This window comes from Xenopus laevis, chromosome 6L, assembly GCF_017654675.1.
Source record: "Xenopus laevis strain J_2021 chromosome 6L, Xenopus_laevis_v10.1, whole genome shotgun sequence".
NCBI classification, from domain to species: Eukaryota; Metazoa; Chordata; class Amphibia; order Anura; family Pipidae; genus Xenopus; species Xenopus laevis.
The window spans coordinates 12,902,330-12,917,767 of record NC_054381.1 but is presented as its reverse complement, the minus strand read 5'-3'; the positions used below and the strand labels follow the sequence as shown (position 1 = coordinate 12,917,767).

The 15,438-nt window shown below is 42.6% G+C and overlaps 1 protein-coding gene across 5 annotated transcripts in view; it reads left to right on the top strand.

Annotated features, from left to right (window-relative positions):
• prkag2.L (protein kinase, AMP-activated, gamma 2 non-catalytic subunit L homeolog) overlaps positions 1–15,438 on the top strand; it is a 211,480-nt gene that overhangs the window by 182,672 nt on the left and 13,370 nt on the right. For all 5 annotated transcript variants that reach the window (NM_001366430.1, XM_041565219.1, XM_041565221.1 and 2 more), the window contains 6 exon segments: positions 2,364–2,473; positions 5,471–5,552; positions 7,876–7,934; positions 8,146–8,191; positions 9,349–9,403; positions 14,627–14,753. In NM_001366430.1, the coding sequence (NP_001353359.1) occupies positions 2,364–2,473; positions 5,471–5,552; positions 7,876–7,934; positions 8,146–8,191; positions 9,349–9,403; positions 14,627–14,753 (479 nt within the window).

The following is a 15,438-nucleotide window of genomic DNA, read 5'->3' as shown; positions in this document are numbered from 1 at the left end:
TGCTGCATCGGCTCTGTTCAAGTCTTCGGAGCTTCGGTTCTGTTCGCGGCTTTGGCACTTCGGGTCTTTTTGTGGCTCCTTTCGTGGTTTCAGGTCTTTGCACTGCTTCGGCTCTGTTCAAGTCTTCGGAGCTTCGGCTCTGTTTGCTGCACTTCGGGTCTTTATGTGGCTCCCTTTGTGGCTTTAGATCTTTCCGCTGCTTCGGCTCTGTTCAAGTCTTCGAAGCTTCACCTTTGTTTGTGGCTTTGGCACTTAGGGTCTTTTTGTGGCTCCTTTCGTGGTTTCAGGTCTTTCCACTGCTTCAGGTCTTCAGAGCTTCGGCTCTGTTTGCGACATTTTGGGTCTTTATGTGGCTCCGTTCAGGTTTTCAGTGCTTCAGGTCTTTAGGATTTCTCCGGTTCAGCGCTGTCAATTGGGGCCCAGCTAATTTTAAAAGTGCAGCACAGCCAGGCCTTTAGTCACTGGTGATCCCCAACCAGTGGCTCATGAGTAACATGTTGCTCCCCAACCCCTTGGATGTTGCTCCCAGTGGCCTCAAAGCAGGAGCTTAATTTTGAGGCAGACAATTTATGGTTGCATAAAAACCAGGTGTACTGCCAAATAGAACCTATTGTAGGCTACCAGCCCACATAGGAACTCCCATATAGCCAATCACAGCCCTTATTTGGCACCCCCTGGAACTATTTTCATGCTTGTGTTGCTCCCCAACTCTTAATATATCTGAATGTGGCTCATGGGTAGACACTGTTGGGAACCCCTATCTGCACCCCTCATTGTTCAGCTCCCAAGTGCATCAGTAGCCGTGACTGACTTGCCCCAAGTGAATTGGCTGCTATTCTGTGTCACTGGCGCTGCATGTTGGAAGTGATGCCATTCAAACACAAAGACGAGGGGGGGGGGAAGTCTTGTGCATCTTTCTTGCAGGGTGCGTGGAATAGAGTCCTGCGTGGAACCAATTTCTAAAACCTGAACCCGCGACCCGAACTGTAACCCGAATATTTACCCACTTTGATCCGCTACCTGACCCGGACCCGCAACTGCCTTATCCGCAACCCACCGACCACCATCAAACAGGAAGTGATGGTGCTGCAAACCCAGAAGTGACGTCATCAAAAGTGGGCGGGACAGAACACTTTTTGTAAAACTTTAAAAGGAGTAAAATATAGACAATATTACATAAGATAAGAAATTGAGATGAGACCCACAACCCGACCCGCGGCTATACCCGCACCTGAAAATCCACCCCTCATTCCGCAGGGTGACTGCTTTTTTTTGCGGGTAACCCGTGGGTACCCAACCCGCTGCAGGACTCTAGCGTGGAATTGGGGGGTGCCTTATTTAGTATTCTGACAAAAAAAAAAAAGAAAGTTATGAGTTTGGCACAGGTAATTGCTGTCCCCTTCTTATGGAGTCGGTGTGAAAGAGTAGGCGGAGCATGTTCCGGAGGCACGGGACAGACAGGGCTGGCAGCTCTTTAAATGTCAAAGGATAATCAGTACAAAATGGCTTTATGGATAATGAGGGGGAGGAATTCCCAGGTTTGTGCCTCATGGTCAGATCCAGGGCTGTAACTAGTGGTAGGCAGAGTAGGCACCTAGGGTGCAAAGTTTGGTGGAAAACAGGCCAGGTACCTTCTCTGTCTCCTACCCCATGTCCGGTCCCCCCGACTGCCGCTGCTATTTTTCAGCGTAATTGCGCTTCTGCACATGCGTGCAAGCTGTTTTGCGCGTGCTCACGGGTGCAAATTTCGCACATGAGCGCGCCAATTTCTGGCATGCATGCGCTCTGCTGCCGCCATGACCAGCCAGGTTGCCTAGGGCGCTTGGTGGCCTGGCCCGGCTCTGGACGGATCAGCCTGTTCTAACGGAGCCTCTGGCTTTCTGACTCTAACTCACTTTATCATCAGACGTGGTCATGCAGATAGTAGTACAGTTTGTTCCATTCCTGAGCATCATGGGAAGGGCAAGGGGGGAAGTTAAAGGGCAGGAGAGTATCAATTAGCAGATACTTTATTTATATAGTACCAGCACCTGACATCAGTCCCTGTCACAGTGGAGCAATCTAAGGTCTTACAATCATTCTAAGGTCTCTATCACATTCACACGCAAGGTTATCAGGAGCCAGTGAACCTGCCCATATGTGTTTGGAATGTGGGATGAATCCAGAGTACCCAGAGGAGAACATTTAAACACCTCTCATAGTTATGTAGCAGCAGGAGCTGCCATATTAGTTTTCCCTGCTATGACAGGTTTTGCACTCAATTCTCATGCCAAAGAATATTGATAATATTGTATAACATATTAGTCAAGGTCCTTTTATAGACTAATTAAATGCCAATATCCTTGTGGCTTTGTCTCTCACAGCTGTTGAAGAATCAGAGAGTGACATATATACACGCTTCATGAAATCACACAAGTGCTACGACATTGTCCCGACCAGCTCCAAACTTGTCGTATTCGACACTACGTTACAAGTAAGTGCAGCCACAGCCTTTTATATGTGCTTAATGGGGTTGTTCACCTTTAAATGAACTTTTAGTATGATGTACAGAGTTATATTCTGAGTCAATTTGCAATTGGTTTTAATTTTCTATTATTTGTGTTTTTGACGTTATTTGGCTTTTTATTCAGCAGCTCTTCAGTTTGCAGTTTCTACAATCTGGTTTCTAGGGGCTGAATTACCCTAGCAACCCTGCATTGATTTTAATGAGGGACTGGAATATGAATAGGAGAGGCCTGAATAGAAAAATGGGTAATAAAAAGTAGCAATAACAATACATTTGTAGCTTTACAGAGCATTTGGTTTTTAGATGGGGTCAGTGACCCCCATTCGAAAGTTGGAAAGAGTGAGAAGAAATAGGCAAATCATTCTAAAACTATAACAAAAAACAAATAAATGATGAAGACTGATTAAAAAGTTGCTTAGAATCGACCACTCTATAACATACTAAAAGTTAACTTAAAGGGATTCTGTCATGATTTTTATGGTTTAGTTTGTATTTGTAAATGACACTGTTTACACTGCAAATAATTCACTCTACAATATAAAATTTCATTCCTGAACCAGCAAGTGTATTTTTAATTGTAATATTGGTGTGTAGGTGCATCTCAGGTCATTTTGCCTGGTCATGTGATTTCAGAAAGAGCCAGCACTTTAGGATGGAACTGCTTTCTGACAGGCTGTTGTTTCTCCTACTCAATGTAACTGAATGTGTCTCAGTGGGACCTGGATTTTACTATTGAGTGCTGTTCTTAGATCTACCAGGCAGCTGTTATCTTGTGTTAGGGAGCTGCTATCTGGTTACCTTCCCATTGTTCTTTTGTTTGGCTGCTGGGGGGGAAAGGGAGAGGGGGTGATATCACTCCAACTTGCAGTACAGCAGTAAAGAGTGACCGAAGCTTATCAGAGCACAAGTCACATGACTTTGGGCAGCTGGGAAACTGACAATATGTCTAGCCCCATTTCAGATTTCAAAATTAAATATAAAAAAATCTGTGTTCTTTTGAAAAATGGATTTCAGTGCAGAATTCTGCTGGAGCAGCACTATTAACTGTTTTGATTATAGGGATGCACCAAATCCACAAACCCCCGAATCCTTCCCAAAAGATTCGGCCGAATACTGAACCGAATCCTAATTTGAATATGCAAATTAAGGGTGGGAAGGGGAAAACATGTTTTATTTCCTTGTTTTGTGACAAAAAGTCACGTGATTTCCCTCCAAGCACTAGTTTGCAAATGCAAATTAGGATTCGATTTCGGCCCGGGCAGAAGGATTCGGCCGAATCCGAATCCTGCTGAAAAAGGGCGAATCCAGGATTTGGTGCATCCCTAGTTTTGGGGGGGAAAAAATGTGTTCCCATGACAGTATCCCTTTAAAGGGGAACGACCCCTTTAAAGCCCCAACTCCCTGCTGGAATAGTGCTGAACCCCCTAATCTGCCTCATCCCCCCATAGCCATAAAATGGCAATATTCCATCTTGGGGCCCCATAATACTAAGTTGGCTAGGGATCCACCATTGGCTTAGGGATCCACCATTATTTTTGGACACCTGGGCCCCTGGGAGAAGGGCCCTGCTGACAAGTACAGTGGGGCCCCACCACTTTATAATTAGGAGTGTAATGTATTCAGGATTGAGCGGGGGAAGCAGGGAAGCCTCTCAGTGGTAGCTCTCCTGTATATTTATATTTTTACATTGCCCGCTGGTTTCCCATATCCAGTTTCTCACTGCTGTCCTATGAAAATGCCTCTTTGTTTTTTGTCTTTCCTGTTGAGTCCTTCTTGTTACTTCAAAGGATTCCTTCTGCCCGGGAACTGCTTGCCCTCAGCATGTGGCTTTCCACGAATTCTGTATCACAGCACTGACACTATTCCAGGGCCACAAGCTGCATCTGGGTGGGCACACATTAACCACATAACTGTCATATTTGCTTGCGAGATATTATGCACAGTGATGAGCCTGCCTTATACTAATAAATAAGCCTCATTTGGACTAATATGTATGTTTTATTTTGATTATACAGGTATGGGATCCCTTATATGGAAACTCATTATCCAGAAAGCTCCTAATTACAGAATCGCCATCTAACATAGATTAAATGATTACATTTTTAAAAATGTACTCCCTTTTTCTCCATAATAATAAAACAGTACCTTGTACTTAATCCAACTAAGATATACTAAGTTCACCTTTTAGTACAGTGAAGAATGGCCAATTGCAAGCAACTTTTCATAGTTTCCTAGTTTTGGAATTATTTGCTGCCTTCTGGCTCTTTCAAGCTTTCAAATGGGGGTCACTGACCCCATCTGAAAGCAAATGCTCTGTAAGGCTACAAATGTATTGTTATTGCTGATTTTTATTACTCGTCTTTCTATTCAGGCCTCTCCTATTCATATTCCAGTCTCTTATTCAAATCAGTGCATGGTTTCCAGGGTAATTTGGACCCTAGCAACCAGATTACTGAAATTGCAAACTGGAGAGCTACTGAATAAAAAGCTAAATAACTCAAAAACCATACATAACAGAAAATGAAAACCAATTGTAAATTGTCTCAGAATATCACTCTTTACATCATATTAAAAGTTAACTCAAAGATGAACAACCCCTTTAATCCTTATTGGAGACAGAAAAATCCCATTGGGTTTAATTAATGTTTATATGATTGTTTAGCAGACTAAAGGTATGGAGAGCCAAATTAGGGAAAGAACCTTTATCTGATAAGCCCCAGATCCCGAGCATTCTGGATAACAGGTTCCATACCTGTATGTACTGTATATTCAGTTTGGTACAGGTATAGGACCTTTTATCCAGAATGCTCAGCAACTGGAGTTTTCCGGATAATGGCTCTTTCTGTAATTTGGATCTTTCTGGGGTTTCATATCTCATACATGGTGTGACCTAACTCCCTTTTCCTTTTTATAAATCACTTTATTATAGGAAGCTAGTTCTGTCTGACGGTTTTTCTTCTTCAGGTAAAGAAGGCTTTTTTTGCCTTGGTAGCCAATGGCGTACGCGCTGCTCCTCTATGGGAAACGAAAAACCAGAGTTTTGTAGGTAAGAGCTGGTCATGCAATGAATAGATTTTATCTCATAGCTGGATACTGTTCCATTCACGGCCATTGTATTACTCCACTCTGGGGGGCGTGGGAGTACTGCATATCTGTATTCATTAAATGGGGTTCACAGGGGCATACAATAAAGGGCATGGGAGTACTGCATACCTGTTCTCATTAGAGGGGTTCACAGGGGCATACAATAAAGGGTGCAGGAGTACTGCATACCTGTTTCATTAGAGGGGTTCACAGGGGGATACAGTATAGTTCTTAGATAAAGTCATTTATTGCTGATGGTAAGAATAAATGGTGTTGCTGGAATGTTACCTTGGAGGGGGAGGCATACTTTATAAAAACATAATGTAGAAAAACCTAGTGATGCTAACAAATCCCACTGCACTTCTTGGGCAATCGTTAGACTTCACACAATGCAAGCATCGACAATGGACATATGAGACCCGCAGCTATTTAGAGTCCCAAGAGCCTAGTGTAGGACTGTTCAGTATATATGTGTGTAAAACTGAATTTATGTTACATGGTTTTGGGTCAGGCAGATTGTTACACAAGTGTCAGCCAGCAGGTGCTTTTACTTAGGGAAAACAAGAGGGAAGAGTGTGACATCTAGTGGCGGGACAAGAACCCAATGAGGATTGAAAGCTCCAGCATGTTATAGGGCTCATTTATACAGCACTTATGCATCATTCACACCACACCCTGCACCAGTGGAGCTTACAATCTCCGGTCTCTATCACGCACAGTAGGGTAATTTTATTCAGAAGTCAATGAATCTACCCATATGCATTTGGAGTGTGTAAGGAAACCCACACAGACACAGAGAGAACATACAGACTCTTAGCAGAACATCTTCAGGTCTGTACCGGCAATCAATAGTTTCTGGCGAATGCCAGTGAGGCTGCTCTAGAACATCACTATTTATTGCGCATGTTTAGACCTTTGTGTAATCCCAGTATGTATTCTTAAGGAGAACTAAACCCTAACAATTAATGGCTAAAAATATCATATTTTATATAGTGAATTTATTGCACAAGGCTAAAGTTTCAGCTTGTCAATAGCAGCAATGATCCAGGACTTCAAACTTGTCACAGGGGGTCACCATCTTGGAAAGTGTCTGTGACACTCACATGCTCAGTGGGCTCTGATTGGCTGTTGAGAAGCTAAGCTTAGGGCTCGTCACTAATTATCCAGCAGAAAATGAGCTTCCCTGGCTGTAATATAAGCTGATGCTACAGGTTTGCTGATTATTAAATTCTGATGCTAATTGCACTGGTTTCTGTGCTGCCATGTAGTAATTATCTGTATTAATTACTAATCAGCCTTATATTGTGACATTTCTATTCTATGTGTACTGTATATTGTGAGTGGGTCCCTAAGCTCAGTAAGTGACAGCAGCACAGATCATGTGCAGTGAATCAGCAGAAAAGAAGACGGGGAGCTACTGGGGCATCTTTGGAGACACAGATCTTTACTGCTAAAGGGCTGTGGTTGCCTTGGGCTGGTACAGAAGCACAAAACATCATGTACAACATTTCTAGCTACTTCTTTAGTTAAGCTTTAGTTGTCCTTTAAGAGCATGGAGATGGAAATGAATAATTGAAGCATATGAGATACACAGTCGCATCCTTTATACATTGAGTTGCATATTTACTGCGTGTTCTAGATGTGTATGTGAAATATCTATTTTCTGGGGGTCTGAAGCTCACCCCATCTATCAGATACAATGACCATTTACATGTCCCTATTTGGAGTCAGTTCGAAATCCAATGGGATGATGCAGTATTGGCACCCACTTTGTTCTTAAAAGGCACATGATGATATAGTGTAAGGACTTCTGTCTGTTTTAATATATATACAGGGCCGCCATCAGGGGGGCACAGGGGGTACAACTGTAATGGGCCCTGGCCTGAAGGGGGGCCCAGCTCTGCTGCACTTTTAGAAAGACCTGCCCCCCCCTTGACAGCGCTGAAGCTGCGTCGCCCTTCTGAAGTCCCGAACAGCCGAAAGTCTTGAAGTGCCGAAAAGACCAAAAGTCACAAAAACAGCCGAATTGAAGTCCTGAAGCAGCTAAAAGACCAAAAGTCACGAAAACAGGGGCCCCAATTTTGTTTTTAACTTGTAAGGGGGGCCCTGGCGCCAATGTTTTTTTTTAAAAAAAAAATGTTCTCTGGAGCCCCAATTTTGTTTTTAACTTGTAAGGGTGGCCCTGGATATATATATATATATATATATGTGTGTGTGTATGTGAATCCAGCTGTTTATAGTTTATATTTTTGTGTTCCTTCTGTTGACTTTGTTTCTCATTTTAGGTATGTTAACAATTACAGATTTCATTAATATATTGCATCGATATTACAAGTCTCCCATGGTAAGTAGCACGTACCAAAGGGATCCATTATCATTGGGTTAGGCCCAGAGGTGGACAATTGTAGTATTGTGCTGTGAGTTACACAATGACAAAAAATGGAGTGATAGACTTTAGTCTTTCTTGCCTTAGTTGTATCGGCTTGAACTTAATAAAGAGTCTCTGCCCAACTGCTCCTATTAATTGCGTTTCTTTGTGTGTTTCTATCCCATAGGTACAGATTTATGAGCTAGAAGAGCACAAGATCGAGACGTGGAGGGGTAAGGCTTTGTTGTTGGTTCTGGAAATGCAGTTTCTGTAAAAGGATACACAGAATTAGACCAGGAGTATCACACACACGGTCTTTTGTTATCTCTTGGCATTTCATTCCAAGTGCATAGATATGCAAAAGGCATTTCTGGTTATCTGTACACTTTGGGAATTCATGATTTGTATTGGTGTTAGTGCTCCATGATGCTGCTAAACTGTGCTGAGCACTAACAGGGAAGGAATATGTTTGCATGCTCAAAGTAGTCGGCCAAAATCCGACAAACTGGCCTAGATGTCTTTCTTGATAAACATGCAAATTGGTAGCTAAAACTTTTCTGACCCTTAGAAACCCTGTGATACCTTTTTGTGAATACATGAATTTATTAGACATGTCCTTTCTTTTCAAGTGACCTGGTAACCTTACACCATCTTGTGTAGGAACCAGCATAGTTGGTAACTCTCCCTTCTACACTATGTTAAAGGAGAAGGAAAGGTTAAAATTAAGTAAGCTCTATCAGGAAAGGTCTGTATAAATACACAAGTAAAACCTCAAAGTAATGCTGCTCTGAGTCCTCTGTCAAAAGAAACACCACATTTCTTTCTACCGTGCACACATGGGCTTCTGTATCAGACTTCCTGTTTTCATCTTAAATCTCCAGGGCTAGGGCTTGAGCATGCTCAGTTTGCTCCTTTCCCCTCCCTGCTGTAATCTGAGCCCAGAGCTATGAGTGAGATGGGAGAGACTCAGGCAGGAAGTGATGTCACACCAAGCTAATAAGGCAACTGCTATCATAAACAAACAGAGACAGCTTATAGAGCTGTTACTCGGGTATAGTTAAGTATTCTGCAGAATAAATATAGTGTTATAGATTGTACTATTGTGGCTAATCTATTGGCAATAAACTGCCTTGGTAGCTTTCCTTCTCCTTTAAAAGATCTCAATTTATATCCGATCTCTATAATGCTCCTGTCCCTGGGGCAGCAGGTACTTATTTAGGCTCCTTATTTCCCTTGGGGCGTCAGATAGCAGTTTGAGATGACAACTGCATTTCCCTGTGGCTCCAGACCAATTGAAAAGGTTTTCCACTGACAAGATTTTCATTAGAGAATAACAAATCCGATATGAACCTGCCGACTGACCTGAAACCTCTGTTGTCTTTTTATTTAGAGCTGTATTTACAGGAGACGTTCAAGCCTCTAGTGAACATATTTCCGGATGCATGGTAAGAATTTGTTTTATAGCTGAATAATGCATGCATAGATGTGACGAACATTTCATATATCCTGGTTATAGTGGAGTGATCCCCAACCAGTGGCTTGTAAGCAACATGTTACTCACCAACCTTTGGATGTTGCTCCCAGTGGCCTCAAAGCAACTCCTTATATTTGAATTCCAGGCATGGAGGCAAGTTTTGGTTGTATAAAAAAATCACATAACTTTTTTTTTTTTTTGCACCACCCAAAAACATTTTACATGCTCGTGTTGCTCCCAACACTTATTTTTTTTAATCTGAATGTTGCTCATGGTTAAAAAAAAGTTGGGGAGCCATGTTCTGGTGTGTCTTCATTCTCTAGCAACCATTGAGATTCCAGAATCTGTTGTAGGGCAACAAATTAAAGGGCACCAATCATAACTAAAATCATTTCCTAGGTAAATACACTATGTGAAAGTTCAAGAAATCTGATTTTCGAAACAGTTAGAATTGTTTGTATAATGTAAATGATCAGCTCACTATTCCTTCTGCAAGATCTCCCGTATCTCCACTGCAGTTCTAGCTGAGGCAGCCATCTTGGATTTCACTGGCTCCTCCTACCTATATCTACCCAGCCAACTGCAGCTCTGAAATCTCGCACATGCTCAGTTGAAATTCCTTGTTGCTTATCAACCCTTCTAAGCTATTTTCAAATCACCCAAACCTGTGTGTTAGCTGCTGTACAGTAGTGCTGCCACCTGCTGGAAGTTACTGTGTGCCCTTCATTTGTATAATAACATCACCAGCAGGGGACAAGATAGGGAAATCTCCTGATACTTCTAGTGGAGGAGTTTACTAAAACAAGGCATTCTGGGTAGAATACTCAAAGCAGTGTTACAATCTGAGCATGCTCCTGAAATTTGCATATTATAGTCTCTGTTATAGTCTCAGTATGGCCTCCCTCAGTGAAAGAACCCATTTGACAAAGTAAGGGATTTTTTAAAACCTGCAGTTTTTTTAAAAAAACTATAGATGTAGTTTGATTAAACATGTTTATGTTGTACTGGTCAGATTTTTAATATGTGTTTGATTTTGGGTGTGATAAGAAGAATAAAGCTACTGAGGCAGTTTACTGCCAATAAATTAGCGGCAATAGTTCAAGCTAAAATGCTATAATTTATTCTGTAAAATATTCTGTAGAATGCTTTACCAGTAAACTCTAGAAGGGAATGGGAGGAGGTGATATCAATCCAACTTGCAGTGCAGCAGTAAAGAGTGACTGAAGTTTATTAGAGCACAAGTCACATGACTGGGGGCAGCTGGGAAACTGACAATATGTCTAGCCCCATGTCAGATTTCAAAATTACATTTAAAAAAATCAGTTTGCTCTTTTGAGAAACGGATTTCAGTGCAGAATTCTGCTGGAGCAGCACTATTAACTGATGTGTTTTGAAAAAACTTTTTTCCCCAGAATCCCTTTAAAGGGGGTGGTTCACATTTAAGTTCAGTTTTAGTATATTATAGAATGCCTCTCCTATTCATATTCCAGTCTCTTATTTAAATCAATGCATGGTTGCTAGGGACCCTAGCAACCAGACTGCTGAAAGTACAAACTGGAGAGCTGCTGCTAACTCAAAAATCACAAATAATAAAAAATTAAAACCAATTGCAAATTGTCTCAGAATATCACGCTCTACATCATACTATAAAAACTATTAACTCAAAGCTGAACAACCCCTTTAAGTTTTGTGTTTAAGGTGTCTTGGTGCTTTTTATTTCTATTTACTCTGCCTTCCACATAGCGCTCTAATACGATGAATTGGGTCCATGCACCCGCTCATTGGGGTTCCTTTAAGGCACCCACAGGAAAATTGTAGATCTCTTTCTGTTTTGTGATAGGGATGACAAATGCACCACACTAGCTCTGCAAGGGAAGGGTACGTAACGTACAAAATAGATTTAATTAGTGATTTTGCTTTTAATGTTTGTGTAGTGCAGAAGTACCTGCCAATGTAATTGGTCATACCCACAGGCGCTGCTTGCGCTCGTTCTCATTTTACCATTTCAGGCTACATTAGCCGCGGTGATTTGCTAACGAGATTTCACAGGAGATATATTCGGGTAATGTTGCCGCAGGATGCCAGTGATTGTGATTTAATCAAACATGATTTACATAAATACAAGTGGCTTTAATTTTCTCTTTTGTTTGCCTCTTACAAATGCTGATTGAATTAGACAACACGACATGCTTATCAATTAGGTGTGACACTTAGTCAGTGTTCAGTGTTTAGGGTTAGTTCACACTCTGCGCTGCGTTTTCCATAGTCGCCCGAAGTTGCCTCACGGAGGAAACTTTGGAAAACGCAGTGCCGCGTGTGCTTTAGCGCAGGCGACTTTTCATTATAGCCTATGGGAAGTCACGATGAGGCAGTTCGGGGAGATTGTCGCCTAGAAGACGAGCCGATTAGTCGCCAGGCGTCAAAATCTCCCCAAATCTCCTCTTGTGAACTAACCCTTAAAGGAGAAGGAAACCCAGTTGGCGCAAAAACCCTCCCCCCCTCCCCTGTGTTGCTTCCCCTCCCTCCTCCCCCCTGGCCTACCTGTCCCGCTGGGCAAATGCCCCTAACTTGTCACTTACCCTTCTGCGCGGGTCCTGTCCACGGAGTTCACAGACGCCATCTTCGTCCACACGATCTTCTTCCTGCTTTGACCGGCGTTTTGGCGCATGCGCAGTAGGAGCATTTCGCCGGTACAGATCTACTGCGCATGCGCCAAAAGTCACAAAGTTTTCCGATTTCTTCGTGACTTTTTGCGCATGCGCAGTAGATCCGTACCGGCGAAATGCGCCGGTCAAAACAGGAAGAAGATCGCTTGGAAGAAGATGGCGTCAGTGAACTCCGTAGACTGCTGAACCTCTTGCCTGGTACAGTAAGTTCAGTACAGCATTTTTAGCCATTTTCAATATTAGGCTTTATTTCTCCTTTAACACTTGCTTTAGACAAGGCCCCTTTAAGAAAAAAGATAGCCTTATTGCTCAACCCTGGAAAATAAAGAGAGGCTGCTGAACAGGTGAAACGGATGTTATTCCTGTAATCTAAGGAATGTTGTGACATCAGTTTCCAGCAAGGGTCACGGGGCTGATGATGTCACTACTAGAGCAATGCCTGACATATCATGTGCCGTGAAATCACATGGGAAGTCCTTAGTTATGTTCAGGTGACTCACACACACAGGTAATATTGCGTAATTGTTTAGGCACCTTGTGGCCTGAGAAAGGGAAAGTTTGACTGAGAATTATGTAACTATGTAAACTTGGCTCTGTCTACCCAACCAAAGGGCTTGTTTATGTTACTCACTCACTCGTACCCAATACACCGGCCGTTTGCTCTACTCCCACAATACTCGCTATGTATGGGAGAACTAGGAACTCATACTTAAAGGGATTCTGTCATGATTTTTATGGTGTATATTTTCATTTCTAAATGACACTGTTTACACTGCAAATAATTCACTCTACAATATAAAATTTCATTCCTGAACCAACAAGTGCATTTTTTTAGTTGTAATATTGGTGTGTAGGGGCATCTCAGGTTATTTTGCCTGGTCATGTGATTTCAGAAAGAGCCAGCACTTTAGGATGGAACTGCTTCCTGGCAGGCTGTTGTTTCTCCTACTCAATGTAACTGAATGTGTCTCAGTGGGACTTGGATTTTACTATTGAGTCATGTTCTCAGATCTACCAGGCAGCTGTTATCTTGTGTTAGGGAGCTGCTATCTGGTTACCTTCCCATTGTTCTGTTGTTAGGCTCCTGGGGGGGTGATATCACTCCAACTTGCAGTACAGCAGTAAAGAGTGACTGAAGTTTATCAGAGCATAAGTCATATGACTGGGGGCAGCTGGGAAACTGACAATATGTCTAGCCCCATGTCAGATTTCATTAAATATAAAACAACTGTTTGCTCTTTTGAGAAACGGACAGTGCAGAATTCTGCTGGAGCAGCACTATTAACTGATGTGTTTTGAAAGAAAAAATGCTTTTCCCATGACAGTATCCCTTTAAGCTGGCCATACATATTGAGATCTGTTCGTTTGGTAAGGTTGCCACTTTGAGATGGGTGAATTGGGCTGATCTGATTGTGGGCACTAGAATTTCTAAGCCCATTTGAACAACATCTGCCCAACTTTCAGATAGATATCGATTGGGGAAGCCTGTCAGAGGGCCCCATACACTGGGCAATAAGCTGCCGACTTAATATGTCGGTAGTTTATATCTGCCCGTTAGTGATGTTGCGGTCCGATACCCGCAGGTAGGGTTGCCACCCGGCCGGTAAAACACGTGCCATGGCTGGGGCCGGTATTACAAATTCACCGGCAATGTAGCTGCCGGTAATTTGTAATACCATTTACAAAATCCCCTGCCTGCCGATGAAAACTTACATTTTCGTCGGCTTTGGGCGGTGACCCCGCCCCTTTGTGACGCTACTCCACATGGCCTGCCCCTTTTGTGACGCTACTCCCGCATGGCTCCGCCCCCTTTGTGACGCCCTCATCGGCTCCGTCCCTTTTTGTGTCACGCCCCGCCCCTTTCTTTTCCGCCCCCCACCATGGCCTGTAATTTTTTTTTTAAAAGGTGGCAACCCTACCCGCAGGTTTGAGCCGACCTTGCACACCTCTTCGCGGCACCTGCCAGCTACTGACTTCATTTATAGATGCTGCGTCTGTTTGCCCTGCCCCTTTTGTGACATCATCGGCGGGGTGGAGCAGGCCTACATAAGGAAGCCAGTAGGCGGGTGTGGGTGGAGGGAGGGCAGGTTTCAGGCGGGTGAGGGTTGGGACAAACCCGACTCGTTCATCACTACTGCCCGTATATGGGGCCTTTAGTCCTAACAATTTCAGAGCTGCGGTTGCTGTGATAAGGCCAACTCATCTACAGACCACAAAGGACCAGAATCCTGAAATGTCAGATAGAGGTAGAATTGTATTGCTTCTACCTGCATATCTTGATGATTCAGCTGTAATGTTTGTAGTGAAAACGAACAGTCGCGGGAAAGATTGTGATTGTTGTGTGTATGGCCATCTGAAGGGCAGAGACAGACGCTCAGATTCGGGGAGATTTAGCCGCCCGGCAACTAACCCCCCAGAATCTAAGCGTGTGTCTCTGCCCGAAAGAATTGACCAGATTAGTTTGATTGCTTGCATGTTAGAATAGCGGTCACAAAGTAATCACTCTTTATCTTTTGTTTCCTTTACAGTCTCTTCGATGCAGTATATTCATTGATAAAAAATAAAATCCACAGATTGCCTGTTATTGACCCAGTCAGTGGAAATGCACTTTATATACTTACCCACAAGAGAATCCTCAAGTTCCTTCAGCTTTTTGTAAGTAACATCCTTTTCTGTATTTGCACTTGACATTATTCTATGTGCTCACACACATATACATATATGGGACCTGTTATCTATAATGCTCGGGAACTGGGGTTTTCTTAATAACGGATCTTTCCGTAATTTGGATCTTAATACCTTAAGTCTTCTAGAAAATCCTGTAAACATTAAATAAACCCAATAGGCTGGTTTTGCTTCCAATAAGGATTCATTATATCTTAGTTGGGATCAGGTACCAGATACTGTTTTATTATTACAGAGAAAAAATAAATAATTTTAAAAAATGTGGATTATTTGGATACAATTCTATGGGAGACGGTCTTTCCGTAATTGGGAGCTTTCTGGATAACAGATCTTACACTTGTATGTATTTATATACACACACACACACACACACATTTATATACAGAAGCTTAAAATTTATTTGGACAATTGACTGATTTAACAAACGACTGTCTGAGCAGGAGGAATTCTGACAGATGATTGGTGGCTGGCAAAGCATTAGGGAACACGCTTTAGTAGCGGCTGAAACTGCTGCTCTTGAATAAACTCAGCAACTGATGTGCAAATTTGTAAACGTTTAGACATCCACTGGCCAAGCCTATTGAGTTGCTAAATGAGAGGGGGAATGAAACAAATTGAAGTTTAAAACTTAGATATTTAATCACCAGTAAAAAAA